Source organism: Ranitomeya imitator, chromosome 5 (assembly GCF_032444005.1).
Source record: "Ranitomeya imitator isolate aRanImi1 chromosome 5, aRanImi1.pri, whole genome shotgun sequence".
Lineage (NCBI taxonomy): Eukaryota > Metazoa > Chordata > Amphibia > Anura > Dendrobatidae > Ranitomeya > Ranitomeya imitator.
The window spans coordinates 396,603,330-396,626,930 of NC_091286.1; the positions used below are offsets into that span (position 1 = coordinate 396,603,330).

Sequence of the window (23,601 nt, forward strand, 5' to 3'; positions counted from 1 at the left end):
AGTGAGCCTTTATACCTTCTGGAATCTCCACGCCACCTGCGGTATAAGCAAGAGATATCGCCTCCCTAATCCATCTGGCTAGGGTATTTTTTGATACTCTAAGTCCCTTCCTAACCCCCTGGTAGGATAAAAATAATGCGTGGTCTTTTTTCCAGGTGTCTGTTACTGAAATGTATTTAAGAAGGCACCTACGTACGTCCAAACAATGAAATCTCTGCTCCTTATTGTTAGAGGGATTAGGACAAAATGAAGGTAGGATCACCTCCTGGGATCTATGAAATTTTGAGGCAACCTTTGGAAGATAAAGAGGGTCAGGCCTCATCACCACTCTATCTTCCAAAAATTGCATATATGGACGTTGCCTGGATAATGCCTGAAGATCACTAACCCTTCTTGCCGATGTAAGAGCAACTAAGAGGGCTGTTTTGACCGACAGGATCTTGATCGGGACAGAGTCAATAGGCTCGAACGGAGCTTGTGTTAGAGCTGAGAGCACAAGATTTAGGTCCCATGGAACTATTCTCTGTTTAACAACCGGCCTGGATCTGGTGACCGCTTTGAAAAACCTTGTTATCCAGTGATTACTGGCTATGTTGGAATTATATAGTGCCCCTAGAGCTGAAACCTGAACTCTAAGGGTGCTGGTGGCTAAGCCTAACTCTAGGCCCTTCTGTAAAAATTCTAGGATCTGAGCAATATCAGGTTTTTGATCGATTTGTGCTCCTGAACTTGATAGGAACTTCCTCCATACCCTAACATAAATGCTAGTCGTGGAGGCTTTCCTACTTTTAAGTAGAGTATTTACAAGATTCTGGGAGAATCCCTTTCCTTTCAGAAGTGACCTCTCAAGTTCCACGCTGTCAGGTGCAAGTTGGTTACTCGTGGATGGAAGACTGGACCCTGGGAAAGGAGGTCCGGTATTTCTGGGAGGATCCATGGTTGGGAAATGGACATGCTTCTCAACCATGGGAACCAAGACCTTCTGGGCCAGAATGGGGCTATTAAAACCACTCGGGCTCCGTCTTCGCGAATTTTCCTCAGAACTATAGGAATGAGATTCAGAGGAGGGAAAGCGTAGGCGAGATTGAAATTCCAGGGGATCAGAAGAGCGTCGACTGCGTACGGGTTGTCCCTTGGGTCTAGGGAACAGAATTGATGGAGTTTCTTGTTTCCTCGACTGGCAAACAGATCTATCTCTGGACATCCCCACAACCGCACGATCTGATTGAAGACAGCCGGTTTTAGAGACCAGTCCCCTTGTCTGAGCTTGTTGCGGCTTAAGTAATCGGCCATGGTATTTAGATTTCCCGTTATATGAAGGGCCGTAAGGGAGAGCAGGTGATTTTCGGCCATCTGAAAGATATGATTTGTAACGTTCATTAATGACCTAGACCGTGTACCTCCTTGGTGGTTCACATAAGCAACGGTCACCTGGTTGTCAGAGAGTATCCTAACATGTCTACCCTGCAGAGGTATAAGGAACCTATCTAAGGCGCGTTCCACCGCCATCAATTCCTTCAGATTGGAGGACGTGTCTCGCTCAGAATGGGACCACAGACCCTGAATGCAATTGCCCTCCCAGTGTGCTCCCCACCCCGTGGGGCTAGCATCCGTTGTTATTACCCGTGATATATGATATGTCCAAGGTACCCCTTTACGCAGATTAGGGATGTGTGTCCACCACCTTAGTGAACCCGTGGCCTCTACAGATAGGGAAAATTTTTTGTCAAGGTTAGCGCCCAGACGCCGAAAATTATGCAGAACATCCCATTGCAGAGCCCTGGAGTGAAACTGTGCCCACATCACCGCCGGAAAACAAGAAGTAAGTGAACCTAAGAGTGACATAGCACTTCTTAGGGAAACTACGGGATTACTAATTGCCCTGGAGGCCAGCCGGTGAATAGTATCAACTTTTGAGTCTGGCAGGCGACATTCCTGCTGAGCTGAATCCACAGTAAGACCCAAGAACTGCTGTGATGTTGAGGGCTGAAGACGCGACTTTTTGAGATTGATAATCCATCCTAAGTTGTGTAACGCCGCCATCACTTTCCCCAACTGTTCTTTACAGTGTACCTCTGAGCGCCCAACGATCAATAAATCATCCAGATAGGGAATTATTAGTATATTTTGCTCATGAAGGTGTGCCATAACCTCCACCATAATCTTAGTGAACACCCGAGGTGCGACTGCAACACCAAAGGGGAGTGCCCGATATTGAAAGTGCTCCACTGTGCCGGCAAGAGAAATCGCCACCCTGAGAAAGCGCTGATGAGTTGCATGTATCGGGACATGATAATAGGCGTCTTTCAGATCTAAGACAACCATGAAGCAATTGTGAAAAAGAAGCTTTATTGCCGACTTCACAGATTCCATTTTAAAGGATGGGACCAGCAGGAATACATTCAGGCCCTTCAGATTGATGATGGTACGATAAGATCCATCTGGCTTCTTTACCAGGAATAAAGGGGAGTAAAACCCCGTACCTTGTTCCTCCGTAGGTACTTTAATGAGAACCCCCTTTTTTTGGAGATCTCGAACCTCTGACTCCAACGCCAACTGTTGTGCGGGAGAAGAACGGATAGGAGTTAATTTGAATTTTTCCAGGGGGGTATGGTGGAATTGGAACTTTAGCCCCTCTTTAATGATACTGAGTATCCATGGACTATTGGTGATTTTTACCCAGGCTGGGTAGAAGGCCAAAAGCCTACCGCCCACCTGGGCCGCCAGTCATTGATGCTTTTTAGAGTCTCTAGAAGAGTTAAACATGTAACCTCTACCTCTTCTCCTGTAAGAGTTGTATCTGGTCGATTCTCTATTTGAATCCCTGTCCGATCTTCGGCGATATGGCCCTCCTCTATTATAGTTCCGTCTATAGAAGGGTCTTGTTAGGAGAGGGAATCGCTTCTTACTGTCACCTGCTTTTTCTAGAAGCTCATCCAGCACTGGGCCAAACAAATGAACCCCCTCACAGGGGATGCCACATAGTTTTGATCTGGCCTGCAAGTCTCCTGGCCAGCATTTTATCCAAAGAGCCCTACGGGCCGCATTGGACAGTGCTGATGACCTTGCCGCTAGCCTAACAGAATCGGCTGACGCATCCGCAAGGAAGGCTGCTGCATCCTGAATCATAGACATAGATGATAGGATCTCGCTCCTAGGAACCTTATCCTTGAGCTGGTCTTCTAGATTACCCAGCCATACCATCAACGACCGGGCAGTGCAGGTGGCCGCAATCGCTGGTCTCAGGGAACCCGCTGATGTTTCCCAAGCTCCTTTAAGGAATACCTCAGCTTTCCTATCAAGCGGGTCTTTTAGGCTCCCCAGATCCTCAAACGGAAGAGACGTCTTTTTACATGCTTTAGCCACCGCCGCATCCAGTTTCGGGACCTTGTCCCAGGAGGAAGAAGCTTCTTCCTCAAAGGGATATCTTCTTTTGAACGCTGGTGGGAGAGACTCCTTCCTTTCGGGTTTTTTCCATTCTCTCGTAATCAGAGACTTAACTTTATCAACTACGGAAAATACTCTTCTGGATTTGCGATCTATGCCTTTAAACATTATATCCTGGATGGAACATTCCGCCTGGGTCTCCTCAATGCCCATAGTGCTATTGACAGCTTTGACTAAGCGGTTAACTCTGTCCAGTGATAGACAGGTTCGACTAGATTCCACGTCCTCTGATGATGATGACGGATGAGAATCCGAACTCACACCACCCGTGTCTGAATCCACATCCGAGGCTGGGGATAATATCTCCTTCCTCTTTTTTGAAACTGTCTTCTGAGACCTTATGGAATCTCTGACCTCCTGTCTAACCAGATCCCTAAGAGTAGACGTAAGGTCAGGGGTCTCGTCCTCAATTAATTGTTGAATGCAGATGCTGCACAATTTCTTTTTATGTCCATCCGGAAGAGGTTCCGTACAGATGGCACACTCTCTATGTTTGGATTTGGACACAGATTTCCTCCCCTAATAAGGAGAGAGGGAATACAAGGAGGGACAGCTATCAGAAATGTACTTTCACGAAGCTCACTTACCCATCCCTGCAGTGAATGGTACCGTGATCGGGGGGTCCTTCTTAGCCGGAGATTCCTTACGGCCAGAGGACTTAGTTGACTTCTGAGTTTCTTTGGCTCTACCAGCGCGACTACTGCCACTAGAACGCCGCTGGGAGCTGCTCAAAGGTTGTTCAGGTAACTGCTGCTGCTCACCGCCCAGCTGCGGTGTTCCTTCCAGAGACTCCATTCCAAGATGGTGGACAGGAACAATGTTGAGGCCTCAGTGCAGCGTTTAAATCTATCCCCCTGGGTACCACCCCCGGATGGGGGGTCAGCAGGGACATCCCTCGGTGCACCGCTAATTGGTACTGCCCCCGCTAGCGCCCGTAGAGCGCCAGACACCCTGAGGCCAAAATCCCCCCCTGCAACGCCGGGCGCCGCCATTAGCCAGGATAAGACGCTACCGCGCATGCGCGGCCGCGTCATCGCCCCGCGCCGCACCCGCGTCATCAGGACACGCCCCTTCCGGACGCGGCCGCGGCGCTGAGAGCAGACGCGCCGAACAAGGACGGCAGCGCTCACCTAGCCACCGCAGACCACAGCAGCAGCGGCGGACCGACCCCAGGAGCTCCGGCAGATGCGCACCATTGGGCCTCACGTACCAGGTGAACAGCGGCACCACAGAAGTCAAGCCCCCCGCTTAGGGCTGCTTCCTCCTGCTGTCACCTACACAGACAGTCCCCCTGCCGTGTGGTGCTTCCATCCCCCTGATCAGGCCGAGGTAGGGGACCCCCGCTACCTGCATCGGCCTGTCAGGAGTGGGATAGCTTCTATCTTCAACCCTCTTCTCTGGGCCTGTCTGAAGAGGTTCCACTGTCAGGGACAGGAAACCAACCGGCGGGTGAGTGAGGTGCCGCCCTTTTATGTCTGAGGTTTCCTGTCCCTGAAGGGCGGATCCCCTCTCTCGTTGTGCTGTCATGGCGACTGAATAAAATCCCTTTAAAAATACATGTTTAAAATGATGGAGCGAGTCTGCTCATGGATTCATGGACCAGGTTCCATTTAAATGTAACTTCTGCAGATGTATCCTACTAAACAGAATTAAGGACCAATACAAGAGTTGATACTGTACATGTTTCGAATGGAGCCATAGTAACAGAAGACTGATGACCTCTAATTGTCATGGCTCAATTGGCAGACAATGGTACAGCAAGGCAATTAGTGGCAATCCGCGCGCGGATACTGCGGCTAGGCTGCAACCTTGTCTATTGCTCCAGAACAAATTGATATCTTTAGGAAGATTTTTATCCACTCAACTAAAAGTAACTGAAAATAGCCCTTACTAATACTGTAGTCATTGAATTAAAATTCAGCTGTACCATATTCAGAAAAAGAATACAGCCATGTAAAACATCTGCCAAAAGATCTCCAAAAGAATTAGTACGTCACCTTTGTCCAACTTATAGTCAGTATTATCTATATTTTACAGACACCACAATTTCACCTTATTAGCATACTTCAAGAAGCCATATCCTTCACAAATTGATTCATGATTTAAAGAGGGAAACAAAAACAACAACAAGTTTTACATTGCATTTACTCATTAGGGATTGTAGATTTTTGTGGTATTTACTGTACAACTCCTGTTTATTCAGTTGTGAACCACCAATTAAAATAAAATATTTGCCTCACACAGCGGAGCGGCTCCTGCAATGTGGACGCTGCTATGCCTGGTGGGTGACATGTTGTGTACATGTTTGCTGCCGCCAATTAGCGGCCGCTGTTTGGCTGCAGCTGATCAATATTCCCTCATGGTGGCTGTCTTTGCTGACAAATTAGTAAAGACTGCAGACAAGCAGTGGCCACCGATTGGCCACAATGGATTCGTGACACCACAATGTCACATCAACTGCTGGGAATAGTGGCGCCAACTGCTGGGAATAGTGGCGGAGCTGTGGTGGTTGAGCATCCATTGTTTTTACCTTAATTGGAATCCAGAATGGATTCAATTTGTTTAGGTGTATAGGGCCCCCAGTTTTCTCTAATAGTGTTTTTCAACCCTAGCAGACTACCATATGCTGCAGTGAGGATAATGGATTTTACTGTTACAATACTAGTTTCTAGGCCATATTTTACACAAGATGCAAAAGGACAGAATTTTCATTTTGGCTTATTAAATTCGTTTTTGTGGATGTATTAAATCACAGAACCATAATTTTTAAGAAAAGAAAAAGGACAAGCATGTAACCATAATGCAAACTTTAACTTAAACAGCACTACAGTTACCTCTATGTTGTAACTTTCTTTGCCAATGATGAATATCTGTCCTCCAGAAGCAGCCCAAATAGTTCCATCCATCACTAACAAACTACGGACAGGTAAAACACCTAGCTTTATCAGCTTTGGAGACTCTGTGTTCCAGGATCCATCTAAATAATAAAATGAGTCGGGTTAATTGAATACATAGCTTTGTATACCTATATACAGTACAGACCAAAAGTTTGGACACACCTTCTCATTTAAAGATTTTTCTGTATTTTCATGACTATGAAAATTGTACATTCACACTGAAGGCATCAAAACTATGAATTAACATGTGTGGAATTATATACTTAACAAAAAAGTGTGAAACAACTGAAAATATGTCTTATATTCAAGGTTCTTCAAAGTAGCTACCTTTTGCTTTGATGACTGCTTTTTACACTCTTGGCATTCTCTTGATGAGCTTCAAGAGGTAGTCACCGGAAATGGTTTTCACATCACAGGTGTGCCCTGTCAGGTTTAATAAGTGGCATTTCTTGCCTTATAAATGGGGGTTAGGACCATCAGTTGTGTTGTGCAGAAGTCTAGTGGATACACAGCTGATAGTCCTACTGAATAGACTGTTAGAATTTGTATTATGGCAAGAAAAAAGCAGCTAAGTAAAGAAAAACGAGTGGCCATCATTACTTTAAGAAATTAGGGTCAGTCAGTCTGAAAAATTGGGAAAACTTTGAGAGTGTCCCCAAGTGCAGTGGCAAAAACCATCAAGCGCTACAAAGAAACTGGCTCACATGTGGACCGCCCCAGGAAAGGAAGACCAAGATTCACCTCTGCTTCTGAGGATAAGTTTATCCGAGTCACCAGCCTCCGAAATCCCAGGTTAACAGCAGCTCAGATTAGAGACCAGGTCAATGCCATACAGAGTTCTAGCAGCAGACACATCTCTACAACAACTGTTAAGAGGAGACTTTGTGCAGCAGGCCTTCATGGTAAAATAGCTGCTAGGAAACCACTGCTAAGGACAGGCAACAAGCAGAAGAGACTTGTTTGGGCTAAAGAACACAAGGAATGGACATTAGACCAGTAGAAATCTGTGCTTTGGTCTGATGAGTCCAAATTTGAGATCGTTGGCTCCAACCACCGTGTCTTTGTGCAACGCAGAAAAGGTGAACGGATGGGCTCTACATGCCTGGTTCCCACCATGAAGCATGGAGGAGGAGGTGTGATGGTGTGGGGGTGCTTTGCTGGTGACACTGTTGGGGATTTATTCAATATTGAAGGGATACTGAACCAGCATGGCTATCACAGCATCTTGCAGCGGCATGCTATTCCATCCGGTTTGCGTTTAGTTGGACCATCATTTATTTTTCAACAGGACAATGACACCAAACACACCCACAGGCAGTGTAAGGGCTATTTGACCAAGAAGGAGAGTGATGGGGTGCTACGCCAGATGACCTGGCCTCCACAGTCACCAGACCTGAACCCAATCAAGATGGTTTGGGGTGAGATGGACCGCAGAGTGAAGGGCCAACAAGTGCTAAACATCTCTGGGAACTCCTTCATGATTGTTGGAAGACCATTCCCGGTGACTACCTCTTGAAGCTCATCAAAAGAATGCCAAGAGTGTGCAAAGCAGTCATCAAACCAAAAGGTGGCTACTTTGAAGAACCTAGAATATAAGACATAATTTCAGTTGTTTCACACTTTTTTGCTAAGTATATACTTCCACATGTGTTAATTCATAGTTTTGATGCCTTCAGTGTGAATGTACAATTTTCATAGTCATGAAAATACAGAAAAATCTTTAAATGAGAAGGTGTGTCCAAACTTTTGGTCTGTACTGTATATAACTTGGTACAGCAAGCTGACAGGTGCCTTTATCAATCAATGCCAGCAGCATTGGCACTAGAACGTTTTTCAGTATCTAGCCTTGACAACATACGACCCGCGGGCGACATGCGGCCCGCCCGGGGGTTTATTGCAGTCCACAGGAACCAGTAGACGGCAACATTCCCTTTTCCCATATTAAAATCTATTTGAGTCTTTCAAACACAAATACATTTGAACACTGTGGCGCTGGGACTGGGGCAGAGGAGCGCTCGTCAGTCCCCGACCCAACATGCATCGGTGTGATGAAGTCAGCAGTGGAGTGGGGCAGGGATATTTTGTGCAGAAAGCACGATGAGGGGCAATTATTTATTCAGGGGCGCAACATGAGAGATATTTATATTTATGTGACAGTATCGTGATACTTACTTTTTTTTTTAAGGGCACTGTTTGGGGAAGTGCTGCTAAAGCAGGAGAAGAGGGAGATCTAGAGAGAAATCTTATCATGGCATCTGTACTATGTGGAGACAAAAGGGATCAGTCAAGAAGTCACCTATAAAATACTTGGATGCAAATATTAATTGTGATACTGGCTACGACTCATCAGTACTGTAGTTTTTGTATGGTCCATACTCTTATGAAGGCTGGCAACAAATCCTCCCAGTATCTGCTTACAATTGTTAAGGACATACTGGAAAATTTAGATTTATGCAATACAATTGCATATTGGGCTGACCTGACATTACAATTCATTGCTGTACTGACAATGTTACTTGCACTGCATTCATGTACTGACTGTGGTTCTGGCACTGCATTCATGTAATGACTGTTTCTGATCTTGTGCACATGTAGCACTCCATACCTTGCTTAGTGCCTATGTTAAAAATCCTCAAAATTTAGAGATCTGTGATTATGAAGAAGATTTGGAGTTTTTGTTCCAAATGCTCAGTTTAAGTTAGCGTGTTTTCACACTTGCAGCAGAAACACTCCAATCATCTTCAAGTACGCCAAGCTTGGTCCTTGTGATATATTAATGTACGGATGGTTGTTCTGGTGATGTGGTCATGCAAATAGCCCTTTAAAAATTTTTGAGGCCCTTGGCATTGGTTCAGTATAACAACGTGGCCATTGGACCATAAAACTTTGTGTACCCCTGACTTAGAAGAAGCATTAAAGGAAATCAGTCACCAGATTTTTAGTATGTAACCTGAGAGCACCATAACATATGAGCAGAGCGCGCCAATCACCGGGATATGTCACTTACTGGGCTGTGTTTTGCTATTTCAATTTCAATTCAGTGTTTAGTCAGCAGGAGATTATCACAGGACAACTGGCCTCCTAGTCCATCCACATCCAGAGAACTGGATATACAGTGTACACAGAAAGATGTGGTGCAGGCTATATACAGTTCAACAACTGAGCTCTGCTAGATCTACAGCAGAGAAAACAGTGAATATCATAACTGCTGCACACAGTAAACTAAATAACCCATAGCTGGAATCAGGGGGTCTGTCACTACCTCATGCTGCTGTCAGATTACATGGCAAAAACCTGGTGAGATTCCCTTTAATCCCCCTCATGCCACGATGGCAAATGCCTCCATTGAATGAAGGAGCAGTGACGCTTATAGTACACATTATAGCCCTTGGAGCAGGAAACATCCCAGCATACAAACCACATGCCCAATGTATGGCTGGCTTGTGTGATAAGCAAAAATGCTTAAATCTGCAATACCGTATATACTCAAGTATAAGCCGAGATTTTCAGCCCATTTTTTTAGGCTGAAAGTGCCCCTCTCGGCTTATACTCGAGTCACCCCCACCAGTCTGTCTCCCCTCTCCCCCCCGGTCCATCTCTCTGTCACATCATACTCACCTGCTCCTGGCGTGGTCTCCGGCAGCTCTTCCTGTGTTCAGTGGTCACGCGGTACCGCTCATTAAAATAAAGTAATGTATACGGACGCGACTCCACTCCCATAAGGGTAGAGCGCATATTCATTACTTTAATGAGAGATACCATGTGACCGCTGAACACAGGAACAAGCTGCCAGCGCCGGAGAGACCATCGCATCAGAAACTGCCAGGGACCGCGCACTGCGATACTTACCTGGCCCTGTTCCACCGCCGCGTGCTGCTCAGTCTTCCGCTTCCTCTGGCTGTGACGTTCAGGTCAGAGGGCGCGATGGAACGGGAACAGGTGAATAACACAAGTGCCGGTTTCCCCGCCTGCTCAGGACAAGAGGTGAGTATGTAATTTTTTTAAAATCGCAGCAGCAGCATATGGGGAAAATGTTTCTATGGAGCATCTTATGGGGCCATTATCAACCTTTGTGCAGCATTATATGGGGCAAATGTTTCTACGGAGCATCTTATGGGGCCATAATCAACCTTTGTGCAGCATTATATGGGGCAAATGTTTCTATGGAGCATCTTATGGGGTCCATCATAAACTTTATGGAGCATTATATGGGGTGTAATTTGTATGGAGCATTATATGGTGTGTATTTTGTATGGAGCATCTTATGGGGCTCCTGATTCAATATGGATATTCAAAAACACAACCTACTGATGTCTCAATTAATTTTACTTTTATTGGTACCTATTTTTATTTTTGAAATTTACCAGTAGCTGCTGCATTTCCTTCCCACCCTAGGCTTATTCTCGAGTCATTAAGTTTTCCCAGCTTTTTGTGGCAAAATTAGGGGTCTTGGCTTATACTCGAGTATATACGGTATTATCATCTCATGTCGTCCTGACCTCAATCCTCCATTAAAATTCCTGAAAATACATAGTCTAAAAAGAGCACGCCCTCTTGTACAGACATTGTACAGTTGTCTGAAGTAGTAACAAACCTGTTCAAGGTTCTAACCTGTAAGTCAATACCACTGTAAAGACCATCATTATATAAACCATATGTAGGCAAAAACGTGAAAATTATACATTTTCATATTTTTATGGCTAGCGTATAAGTATTATGCTTAGCTAGACATCGCAATAGTCCATTATTTGCATTGTGTCTTGTGCTGTGCAGTTTTAGGTACAGAGGCATATTTCTGCCGTCTGAATTAAATGGCTAGTGACGGCACACTACACTGTCATTATCCTGCCGGAATAGACTGTGCGGCACAGACACACAGTGTGGTTAAGTTCTGGAGCTGCGAGTCTCTGCAATAAACAGCAAACAGCTCTCGCGTTTAAATAGTGAATGGTATACATTAAAACAGATTTCACAGCCAAGAAATCCGAAACTATCCAATATCCTGGACCAAAAGGCACAATTAACAAGCTAAATTTAGTATCCGTAGAGGAACAAAGGTGCATCCTGTGTTTTTTCCAAAGGGTAGAAAAACTTCATTTTATCCTCAACGCTTCAGTGAATAATCAATACTCATCAGCAACTAAATCACTCTTTCAGTTTTCTAAAATTTAGCATTTTAGAAAGCTTTCTAATCCCTCGCAGTTTTCAAGATCTGTGCTTGTTGTTAATGAAGACAAGCATGCAAGGTTTACATTCAGGGCTGGAAACCTGTCCTGCTCATATCCACACAATGATGCACGCACGGACTTGGATCCATAGATCAGAGGCTGGTCCAGATGATGAACAACATGTAAGACCAACCTGCTAAACGTGGCTTTTCATGTAACTGCAGCTCTTATATCTAGGCAAGTAAATAGGCAGCATTCCCACACAGAAGTCTGGTAAACTGGTCAGTCCTTCCAATGAGGGGGCATTCTGCATTGACTCATTACTACTCCATGATATGGCCAGTTTAACATGCTAAAGCTGGTGCACGGTCCTCTTCAAGAAAGCAGAGTCATATGTTTGGCTTCATCCGAACACAAACCTGCTTGCACTGGAATAGTAGGCTGCCTTCATAGAAGTTGGATGATTGTAAGCCTGGCAGTAAAACAGCTGCTTGTTTATCCTATATCTTCCAATGAAAAGTAGTACACTCTAGTAATCTGCTCCATATGCCTGCTAACCAGACAATCACAGCATTGGAAAATAGGTCAATGCTTATGAAAACAAACCCTTCGGCTGAACACTCCACAGCACCGCGCAGCATGCGGCCTGCAGAGACACATGGTAGGGAAGCAATGTAATGTTTAACAAAACTAATTATCACACTGAAAGTTATAAACTGGTTAAACAGAATTGGACTTGTTTTTTTCTGATCAGCTACAGTGTGTCTTTCTAAACTGAAAATAAAGAAAAAAGATTTTCAGTAGGACACAATAAAGATATCCGTCACAGTACAAGGCCAGGCAGAAAAAAAAATAGAAAATATTATTTCATGAAAAAACAAACAAACAAAATATGACATGAATGAGAACACTGTTCATCTCAGAAACGTTGCAGGGTGCGGGCTGCTAATGAGCCTTGAAAGTAGGCGGTGTGATGCAGTGACCCCTGTAACAGGTAGGGGGCGCTGCATGGTCTCCCCAGTGTGCACACAGAGGTGTATTGAGGCCATGAGAGTGCATGGCAGTTGCATGCATGGCTGTGGTCATAAGACAAAGTCCGGCATTGTGATGAATGGACGATATGTGTGTCGCAGAGGAGAAGACTCTGCGCTGCCAGCCTGAAGTGATGTGGTGTTCTGGGACCTATAGTCCCACAAGTATGGTGCATGTTGTATAATAAGTCATGGGAGGTTTGGCAGGGCTAGTTATGTGAGATGGGCGGGACAAACTAGCCACACACCCACACTCCCACCCAGGGAAGTGGTTCAAGGTATATAATGTGACCAGGGTGTGGGTCACATGTGCCTGTGTATGGTCGCTGTGAGTGACCTGTGTGAGCCTGTGTTGGACGTCCTGAATAGTACCCGGACTGGCCACCTGTGTGATCCTGAGTAACCTGGGTGTTGGGTGGTCCTGGGAGTAGGACCGCATCCCTGAACAGCACGAGGTGAGGACAGGGATCTGCAGAGCCAGTGCCAGCTACTGTGTGGGGAAGCTACAGTCCTTCGGTGGGTCTGGACTGACTAATGTGTGCCGACCAGGCAAGTTGGTGATCCCTGTGAGGCAGCTTTCCCGGAAGACCGGACTGACAACGAGTCAGCAGGTGGAGCAGGAGCTCCCGTCAGGTACCTAAAACAAACTGTTGGTGCTTATTATATGAACTGTGTGGTAACCCACGGCAAATGGTCAGGAGAGGACCAGCGTGTTTAGTTACCGCAGACTAAGGATCTTAGACTTGATGTGATGTCCTGGTCCAGTGTGTAAATGGACTGCTTATGTGGTTTATGATACTTTAATAAACCAAATGGACCGTTTTGTTTGAAAAAACCGTGCCCGTGTACGTGAATCCCGTGCTAAGCGAGTGTCCCCCAATACACTCAGTAAAAGCAATCTTACAGCGGCTAAAGCAACTTTTTTAAAAAAAAAAAAGAACCAGAAACACATGGGCTACTTGCACATTGAACAAGTCTGTAGGAACCTGTTCACACCACCAAAAAACTTGAAGACACAAAAGAGAACAGTGAGGTCAAAAATACTCTGTTGTAAAAAGAATCCTGACCTTGCTGGTAGAAATTAGTTTGGCTGTTTCAGAGAAATCCATAGTTGAACTTCCATGCTAGAGTTGCAAGTGAAGGGGATCGCTCACTGCCCTTTCAGCTTTCCCGCTGCTCACTGCCCTTCCCGCTCTCCCGCCGTTCACTGCTCTTCCAGCTCTCCCGCCGCTCACTGCCCTTCCAGCTTTCCCGCCGCTCACTGCCCTTCCAGCTCTCCCGCCGCTCACTGCCCTTCCAGCTCTCCCGCCGCTCACTGTCCTTCCAGCTCTCCCGCCGCTCACTGCCCTTCCAGCTCTCCCGCCGCTCACTGCCCTTCCAGCTCTCCCGCCGCTCACTGCCCTTCCAGCTCTCCCACAGCTCACTGCCCTTCCAGCTCTCCCACAGCTCACTGCCCGTCCAGCTCTCCCGCCGCTCACTGCCCTTCCAGCTCTCCCACAGCTCACTGCCCTTCCAGCTCTCCCACAGCTCACTGCCCGTCCAGCTCTCCCGCCGCTCACTGCCCTTCCAGCTCTCCTGCCGCTCACTGCACTTCAAGCTCTCCTGCCTCTATTCCTACACGACTGCTGCCTGCCTCCTATTTTGCAAAGTCCTGTCTCATCATCACCATATGGAATAGCATGGACACTTTTATATTTGCGGTAGTAAGAGATGCTTATTTGGCCTCTTTAGCTACAGAAGAGTTACTGTACTTTGTTAGTGGCCAGGCGGCCAAAGATTTACTTTTTCTCAGAGATTTATTGTTTTGCTGTATAAATAATAAAGCAGATTGCATCAATCTACTGTGTGAGTGAAAATTATTGTTTGTTCTAACCAACTTATGCAAACTTATATACGGTATGCAGATACACAGTATATATTGTGTATACTGTAAAATGGTGCTCAAAGGTAGACCTACAATTATACTTTTTAAAGCTAGCCACCTCCTAAACCTCTCTGCTTTTGATTGGCTTCAAAGTAGAAGGCAGCAATCCAGAACATAATGGAGAGGTTGCCACTAATAGGACAGGGCAATTTACTGAAAATTGAACATCCATTGTTGAAAATGATTTTTTGGCCTACGACATATGACTAACTTAAACATAATTTTCTTTGGTATCAAGCACAGTTATAATCAGGACAGAACACGTGATTATGCTACAGCGCAGGTGCCACGACTGGCAGCTGCCAGACGAAGGTTTTTTTTCTTCAGTATGTACAGGTATTCATTATGCCAGTCAGTGAGGGATCCGTGACCGGTTAGTAGTCTGCATTATGAATAGCTAATCAGAGCACCACATGAAGACCCCCCACAGGCCGCCCCGGAGCACAAGCATATCAAAAACTGAATAAAGATTAAACAACAACCACAAGACGGATTTCATCAACCCATGTATCATTTTAATCAGTATAACGGCGCTGACCTGACACTGTGTGTAGGTTACTGTGCACAATCCTGCTGACAGGTTCCCTTTAAGAGTTTATGGGGGTAGTAAGTTTAGAGATTCCCAGCAGCAGAAGCATAAGACACCCATCAATAGTTTCGAAAGAAGGCACTGGGTGCATTTGTATAGCCCTTGAACAAAAATTTGTTGGGTTATTTATTATTCTGAAATACGAATGGAAAATGAGCATCTAGTCAAATCAGTGGTGTCATGTTGCTAAAGTGGGTTGCGGATTTTTGAAAGAGCAGTGAACCGATCACTGCAGGGAGGGTTCGCCACAGGTCTATAAAATGTGAGCATGTAAAGTTTACCTCCAGCTATACAGAAAAGGATTATTGCGCCATAATTAATCTCGTAAATTACTTACATCGCCTGCTAGGCTTCTATCTCTAGCGCTGACTGCAATGTGATTCTACAGAGCTGGCACCTCTGGAACCTATGACACGGCACAGACCAGTCCACGCGGCTATTTACAACTCCTGCACAAGAATTTGGGTGGTTGGAAATTATTAACACCTTCAAATTAAAAAGCGGGTTTGCAAAATGTTTGCAGTAATCGTCATGCCATAGCTCTGTTGTATCCTGGACAGATGTGTAAACCTACTGTAATTTGCAAATAAGTCTAAAGGAGGAAGATTGGATCAAAGGTCACTAACTGCTAGTGTTGGAGAACTGTGTTGTAATCCCTATTAACATTAGATTGGTGGGGACCAACAAATCAATAATGTTTATTTCCTGGGATCCTGCAAGTACCGTATATACTCGAGTATAAGCCGAGATTTTCAGCCCATTTTTTTGGGCTGAAAGTCCCCCTCTCGGCTTATACTCGAGTCATGTACCCGGGGGTCGGCAGGTGAGGGGGTGCGGGGGCTGTGTAGTTATACTTACCTGCTGCGGCGCGGTCCCTGCAGTCCCTTACTTCCCCGGCGCTGCAGATTCTTCCTGTACTGAGTGGTCACATGGCACCGTCCATTACAGAAATGAATAGGCGGCTCCACCCCCATAGGGGAGGAGCCGCAAATTCATTGCTGTAAATGATCGGTAACTGTGACCGCTCAATTACAGCAAGAAGAGGCAGCGCCGGGGAAGCAAGGGACTGCAGGGACCGCGCCGGGAGCAGGTAAGTATACGGGGAGCGCAGCGCTATATTTACCTGCTCCTCGCTCCGGTGCGGCTCAGTCTGCAGCGTCCTCTAGCAGTGACGCTCAGGTCAGAGGGCGCGGTGACGTAGTCAGTGCGCGCCCTCTGCTGAGCGTCAGTGCTGGAGACGGAGCCGCACGAGGAGCAGGTAAATATTGAAAGCGCCGGCGTCCTGAGTGAAGAGAGGTGAGTATGTTATTTTTTTTTTATTGCAGCACCAGCAGCATTCTATATGGCACAGCTTTATAAGGAGCATCTATGGGGCCATAATCAACGGTGCAGTGCAATATATATGGGGCACAACTTTATAAGGAGCATCTATGGGGCCATAATCAACGGTGCAGAGCAATAAATATATGGGGCACAGCTTTATAAGGAGCATCTATGGGGCCATAATCAACGGTGCAGAGCATTATATATGGGGCACAGCTTTATAAGGAGCATCTATGGGGCCATAATCAACGGTGCAGAGCATTATATATGGGGCACAGCTTTATAAGGAGCATCTATGGGGCCATAATCAACGGTGCAGAGCATTATATATGGCACAGCTTTATAAGGAGCATCTATGGGGCCATAATCAACAGTGCAGAGCATTATATATGGCACAGCTTTATAAGGAGCATCTATTGGGCCATAATGAACACTGCAGAGCATTCTATATGGCACAGCTTTATAAGGAGCATCTATGGGGCCATAATGAACGGTGCAGAGCAATAGATATATGGGGCACAGCTTTATAAGAAGCATCTATGGGGTCATAATGAACGGCGCAGAGCATTCTATATAGCACAGTTGTATATGGAGCATCTATGGGGCAATAATGAACGGTATGAAGCATCTATTTTTATTTTTGAAATTCACCAATAGCTGCTGCATTTCCTACCCTAGGCTTATACTCGAGTCAATAAGTTTTCCCAGTTTTTTGTGGCAAAATTAGGGGGGTCGGCTTATACTCGAGTATATACGGTAACACAAATGATAGTCGCGTGTTCATGGATAGGACTCTTGTTAGACTTTGTGCACCAGCACAGCATCCTTTGTTCTGGTGCCCACATAGCCCAAGATGCTCCAAACTTAGTATGAGGCACATTTTACTCCATCATACCTTGGTTTCAGTCTGGAGTATGAATATCCAGCTTTTAGCACCCATACATGTTATATGGTTAAATGAGAGATCCTGGCATCATTCAGCTACTACTAGGGATAATGTCCAGTGAACCATTTACAGCTGCCAGGGAATTAGGAGTCATGTAAATGAAAAAGAGCTATAGAGAGAGATGAACAAAAATGGTGTGGTTTCCAGAAGCCATGTTATTCAATTGGCACAGAATATCGTGGTAATTTAGACAAAATTCAGGCGAAACTGACACCTGGAAGAAATTATAGCATGCTGTTGCTCTCTGACTTTGTTGGAATGTCAGCGGTCACTGATTGGCTGCAGGGTTTGCATCACATAGTATCTCGTAAGTCCCATGACAGCAGGTTCCAATATCTCTGGAATGGCACCCACATCGGAGGGGAGTGTAGCTGCCATTACTATACAGAATTAGGGTGATTGAGAAGTAGTGGACAACCCATTAAATAACACAAATGTTATTCCAGAGTGGATAGTCACAGTCCAGACCTCTGTGCACCGATTTGATAGTAAGTGACAACAATTTGCATTCAGCATCATACTCATTACATCGGCATGTGATTACTGCAGAAAGTTACCTTCCATCTTTGTGTAGATAACAAGATTTCCATTGACAAGACCGGCGTACAAGCTTCGGGGAATGCTCGCAAGACTCATGACGGTGGCTTTTTCTGGCGTAAAAAAGTGTCGCAAACGAACCTTTTTTGAGCCCTGGCTGCTTTTGTAAACACATATACTGGAAAAACAAGGATTTTAAAATATAAGTCTCTGCCTATTTCACAGATCAAATAATCTACAGTTGTGGTTTGAATTACTTTCATTACAACTTTTTATTTTTTTTTCTGAAAAGGATTATGGGAGTGTCCATCTTGCCTCGGCTTCTGTTAACAGGCATGCTTTACATCAGTCACATAAACCACAGAAAACTGTACACTGAATATGTTTATTAATGCCTGTGGGAGTGTTTTAGGTATTCCCTTTAACCAAAGATCATTGCGAAGGGAGAGGGAAGAGGTGAGCTGTGACCTTCAATTATTCTGAATGTAGTAACCACGTTCATAGAAAGGTGTTCTCTCTTATTGTAATCCAACCTGCGATGACATGACCACTTAGACTGCCTCTTCTTGTCCTGAAGAGATCAGTATCATCTTGAGGGTCAGTAGAGATTATATATATACACATACATACATACAGGACAGACCAAAAGTTTGGACACACCTTCTCATTTAAAGATTTTTCTGTATTTTCATGACTATGAAAATTGTACATTCACACTGAAGACATCAAAACTATGAATTAACATGTGTGGAATTATATACTTAACAAAAAAGTGTGAAACAACTGAAATTATGTCATATTCTAGGTTCTTCAAAGTAGCCACCTTTTGCTTGATGAATGCTTTGCACACTCTTGGCATTCTCTTGATGAGCTTCAAGAGGTAGTCACCGGGAATGGTCTTTCAACAATCTTGAAGGAGTTCCCAGGGATGCTTAGCACTTGTTGGCCCTTTTGCCTTTCCTCTGCGGTCCAGCTCACCCCAAACCATCTCGATTGGGTTCAGGTCTGGTCACTGCGGAGGCCAGTTCAACTGGCGTTTCACCCCATCACTCTCCTTCTTGGTCAAATAGCCCTTACACAGCCTGGAGGTGTGTTTGGGATCATTGTCATGTTGAAAAATAAATGATGGTCCAACTAAATGCAAACTGGATGGAATAGCATGCCACTGCAAGATGCTGTGGTAGCCATACTGGTTCAGTATGCCTTCAAGTTTGAATAAATTCCCAACAGTGTCACCAGCAAAGCACCCCCACACCATCACACCTCCTCCTCCATGTTTCACGGTGGGAACCAGGCATGTAGAGTCCATCCGTTCACCTTTTCTGCGTCGCACAAAGACACGGTGGTTGGAACCAAAGATCTCAAATTTTGACTCATCAGACCAAAGCACAGATTTCCACTGGTCTAATGTCCATTCCTTGTGTTCTTTAGCCCAAACAAGTCTCTTCTGCTTGTTGCCTGTCCTTAGCAGTGGTTTCCTAGCAGCTATTTTACCATGAAGGCCTGCTGCACAAAGTCTCCTCTTAACAGTTGTTGAAGAGATGTGTCTGCTGCTAGAACGCTGAGGCTGGTGACTCGGATAAACTTATCCTCAGAAGCAGAGGTGACTCGGTCTTCCTTTCCTGGGGCAGTCCTCATGTGAGCCACTTTCTTTGTAGCGCTTGATGGTTTTTGCATCTGCACTTGGGAACACTTTCGAAATGTTCCCAATTTTTCGGACTGACTGACCTTCATTTCTTAAAGTAATGATGGCCACTCACTTTTCTTTACTTAGAATTTGTATTATGGCAAGAAAAAACCAGCTAACAGTCTATTCAGTAGGACTATCAGCTGTGTATCCACCAGACTTCTGCACAACACAACTGATGGTCCCAACCCCATTTATAAGGCAAGAAATCCCACTTATTAAACCTGACAGGGCACACCTGTGAAGTGAAAACCATTCCCGGTGACTACCTCTTGAAGCTCATCAAGAGAATTCCAAGAGTGTGCAAAGCAGTCATCAAAGCAAAAGGTGGCTACTTTGAAGAACCTAGAATATAATACATAATTTCAGTTGTTTCACACTTTTTTTTGTTAAATATATAGTTCAACATGTGTTAATTCATAGTTTTGATGCCTTCAGTGTGAATGTACAATTTTCATAGTCCTGAAAATGCAGAAAAATCTTTAAATGAGAAGGTGTGTCCAAACTTTTGGTCTGTACTGTACATATATATTACACACAGCACCGTGTACTTTTAGGCAGATATTGAAAAATTCTGCACAGTTAGAATATTTTCAAAAATAGAATTGTTAACAGTTTATGCTTATTAGGTACCAAAATGCAATGTGGATGATAAAAAGAGAACTCTAAATCAAAATCATTACTTCTTCTAGGTACTCGCACACAGTTTTTGAAGGAATTTGCCATGGATGCAGATTTTCATTTTGATAATTGACACAAACTATTAACTCTGCTATTTTTAATGAATTTTTACTTTGCAGCACCTGCCTACAGACGTACATAGAAATACACACGTCAATTAAATGCTATCACTTATATACAAGCTTATAAATTTTGCACTAATAATACTACAGTGTTAGGATTTAAGACATCTGGTCTAAGAATATTAATATGCATATAGATGTTATAAATAGTAGTAGCTAGGCAACCAGAAAAGTTGAAAGTCCTTCACTTCAATTAGCCTCAATTCTGTATCTTTAGCAAACCATGCAAATTTACTTCAAGATGTTGTTACTTTTGGAGGGAAGATACATAGAACTGCACGATCCCTGATAAGATATTAGCTTAGCAGCCATAAACTAATCTCGGACATTCCCCATCCCAATGGATGATGGATGACATTTACCTTCCCTCTTCCATGCCCAGGCAAATTGTGGGCACATCTGGTGCTCGTGTAGTATCACTCTCGGTATCTGGGACATCTCCTAATACTTTGTGTTTTTCTTCCTCAGGGACATAGACCATGCAGAGTATTCGTGACTCTACGTTGAAACATTCTATCACCTTCGGGCTACGGTTGTGAAGTGAAACAACAGCGATCTGACCCATCTGATTAGTGCAGCTGCCAATCTAAACGAAACAGGAAACAAACAAAAGCCAGGGCATGATTTCAGCAGCATGACATGCTGAGAACTCATTCATTATTTATTCAGCCATTTATTTTCTGTGTTTTAGACCTCCCAGAAGGAACGTACACCAGGTCTACCATTGTACCTGAAAGGCTGGAGTCATAACTCATTTTTCATCTATGGTACATTTAGGCTATATTCACACTTAGCGGTTTTTACCGCGGAACCGCCGCGATTTTGATGCTGCGGGTCCGCAGCAGTTTCCATAGCGTTTACAGTAACATGTAAACCCTATGGAAACCGCAAACCGCTGTGCACATGCTGCGGGAAAAACCGCGCGGGAACGCAGCGGTTTACAACCCGCAGCATGTCACTTCTTTGTGCAGAATCGCTGCGATTCTGCACCCATAGGAATACATTGAACCGCTTACTTCCCGCATGGGGCTGTGCCCACGTTGCGGGAAGTAAGCGGATAATGTGCGGGTGGTACCCGGGGTGGAGGAGAGGAGACTCTCCTCCAGGCCCTGGGAACCATATTTGGGGTTAAAAAATAAAAAATCTGGTTATACTCACCCTCTGATGTCCGGAGCTCCTGGGCGCTGCACGCGGCCGTCCGGTCAGAGTTGCTGTGCGACCAGGACCTGCGGTGACGTCGCGGTCACATGACCGTGACGTCACGAAGGGTCCTTCTCCCACAGCATCTTTGGAACCGGACCGCCGGGTGCAGCGCCCAGGAGATCCGGACATCAGAGGGTGAGTATAACCAATTTTTATTATTTTTAACATTACTATTGATGCTGCATATTGCTGCATATGCAGCATCAATAGTATAGGCGGAAACCCGCAGCGGAAAACGCGGAACAAACCGCGATAAATCTGCAGGGAGAACCGCAGTTGTTTTGCCCTGCAGATTTATCAAATCCGCTGCGGGAGAACCCGCAGGGACCCGACGCAAGGTGTGAACATAGCCTTAGGGTCTGTGCACATGTTTTGTTTTTGTAGCGTTAATGTTGCTTTTTTTTTGCACAGATTTGTAACCTGAAGAGTTTCATGATGCCAACAGTAAATGAGATTATCAAAGTCTTCTGCACATGTTGCTTATTTTTCTACTTTTGCAGATTTAAATCTGCTGCATGTCCCACAGTTTTTCCTGCAGATTTCACCCATACTAATGACTAAGGGGGAAATATGCATCAAAAATGTGCATAAATTCACCCATTTTACGCAACGTTTTTCCTGCCAAGAGATGCAGAAATTTCTGCTGCAAATAATACTTCATGTGTGCACATACCCTTAGGCCATGTTCATAGGTTTTTTTCTGCAGGCAAAACCCGCTCTCTTGGCAGTAAAGAAGCTGCTTACAAAAAGCAGGTTTTGGTGCATTTTTGCTGCTTTTTTGTTGCGTTTCTGGTGCAGATTACCGTACATGACATTTATCTACTGTACATGTTTAATAAGGTTAGTTTCCTTCAGTAAAAAAGGCACAGTTGGCGTTATCAGGTTCTCATCACTTTCTATGGTGAGAAAAAGCTGCAGAGACGCTGAAAGAATTGACATCCTGCAGATTTAAAAAAATAAAAATACAGCAGTTTTTCAGTTCAGTGCAGAAAAAAAAAAATCATATGCGTGCATGAGATTCCTGAAATCTCATACCTTTTGCTGATACTGTAAAAAGCAGCTTTAAATTTGCATTAAAAAAAAAAGCACAAAAAAAAACGCTATTAATACGCAACATGTGAACATAACCTTAGAGCGTATGCCAGGAAAGCTCCTAAAATACACGCTAGACCAGAAGTCCATAAACTTCTGTTACAAGATGGAGGCCACAAAGTGTCCTCCTGGCCCATTCTGGATAAAATACATCAGTATCCTGCAGGGAAAGAAAGGGATTTGAATAGTTGGGTAGACAACGCTATTTTAAACTTAAAAGAGAAACTGTTGATTGCAAGTGTGAAGATGAGAAACTTTGCTATATATCCCACTAAAGAAAAATGCTTATTACTCCACTTTCTCTAAATTCACTGCTGAAATCACAGGTTTTTAGGTGACAGATCAGATTACAGCTGAAGTTATAGAAGTCTATGGAGAGAGAGAAATAGGAAGGAGAAGGAAGAAGAAGACTACACATGCTCAGAAGATGCAGGATACAAATCAGAGGTTGTGTTACTTATCACATATAAATACATGAATCCTTATGCTCAAATGTCAGCTAAAAGTTAGTTACACTTTAAAGCTGCACTGCTGAGAAACTTTTAGGACTTTCCCTGTTCGAATTCTACATGCAGTTTTATCCTGCAGGCATTGTATTGATCCAAACTGTCAAAAACCTCAATATGTACTGTATATCCTAAGGGCTTATCGTCCCAGAGTTTTGTGTGCATATTTGTAGAAATTGACTTATTTGTTGGCTTGGAGCCACACAAGATCTCTAGGACAATAATAAATTTGACAGATCAAAATAGAAAAAAAACTCTGTAGAAGGACTTAGTAGTACTTGCCAATTTTTTGTAAGGTATTTAAGCCATTCACTCAAGAACGTAATATGTGATCACTTTAAAAGATAGTCACAACTACAATAAATAGGAGAGAATTAGGATTAGGAAGCAGCAGTTATTTGAAGCTCGGATTTCAGTGTCTGTGTCAGGGAGCTGTGGGAAGTGCGAT

General features: G+C 44.4%; 1 protein-coding gene across 6 annotated transcripts in view; it reads right to left on the bottom strand.

The window, feature by feature from the left end:
- The window catches only part of ARHGEF10 (Rho guanine nucleotide exchange factor 10), a 296,127-nt gene that overhangs the window by 53,330 nt on the left and 219,196 nt on the right, over positions 1-23,601 (bottom strand). For all 6 annotated transcript variants that reach the window (XM_069726905.1, XM_069726904.1, XM_069726903.1 and 3 more), the window contains 3 exons: positions 20,715-20,938; positions 17,883-18,040; positions 6,282-6,424 (listed from right to left, as the gene is read on the bottom strand). In XM_069726905.1, the coding sequence (XP_069583006.1) occupies positions 6,282-6,424; positions 17,883-18,040; positions 20,715-20,938 (525 nt within the window). The remainder of the gene's footprint in view (positions 1-6,281; positions 6,425-17,882; positions 18,041-20,714; positions 20,939-23,601) is intronic.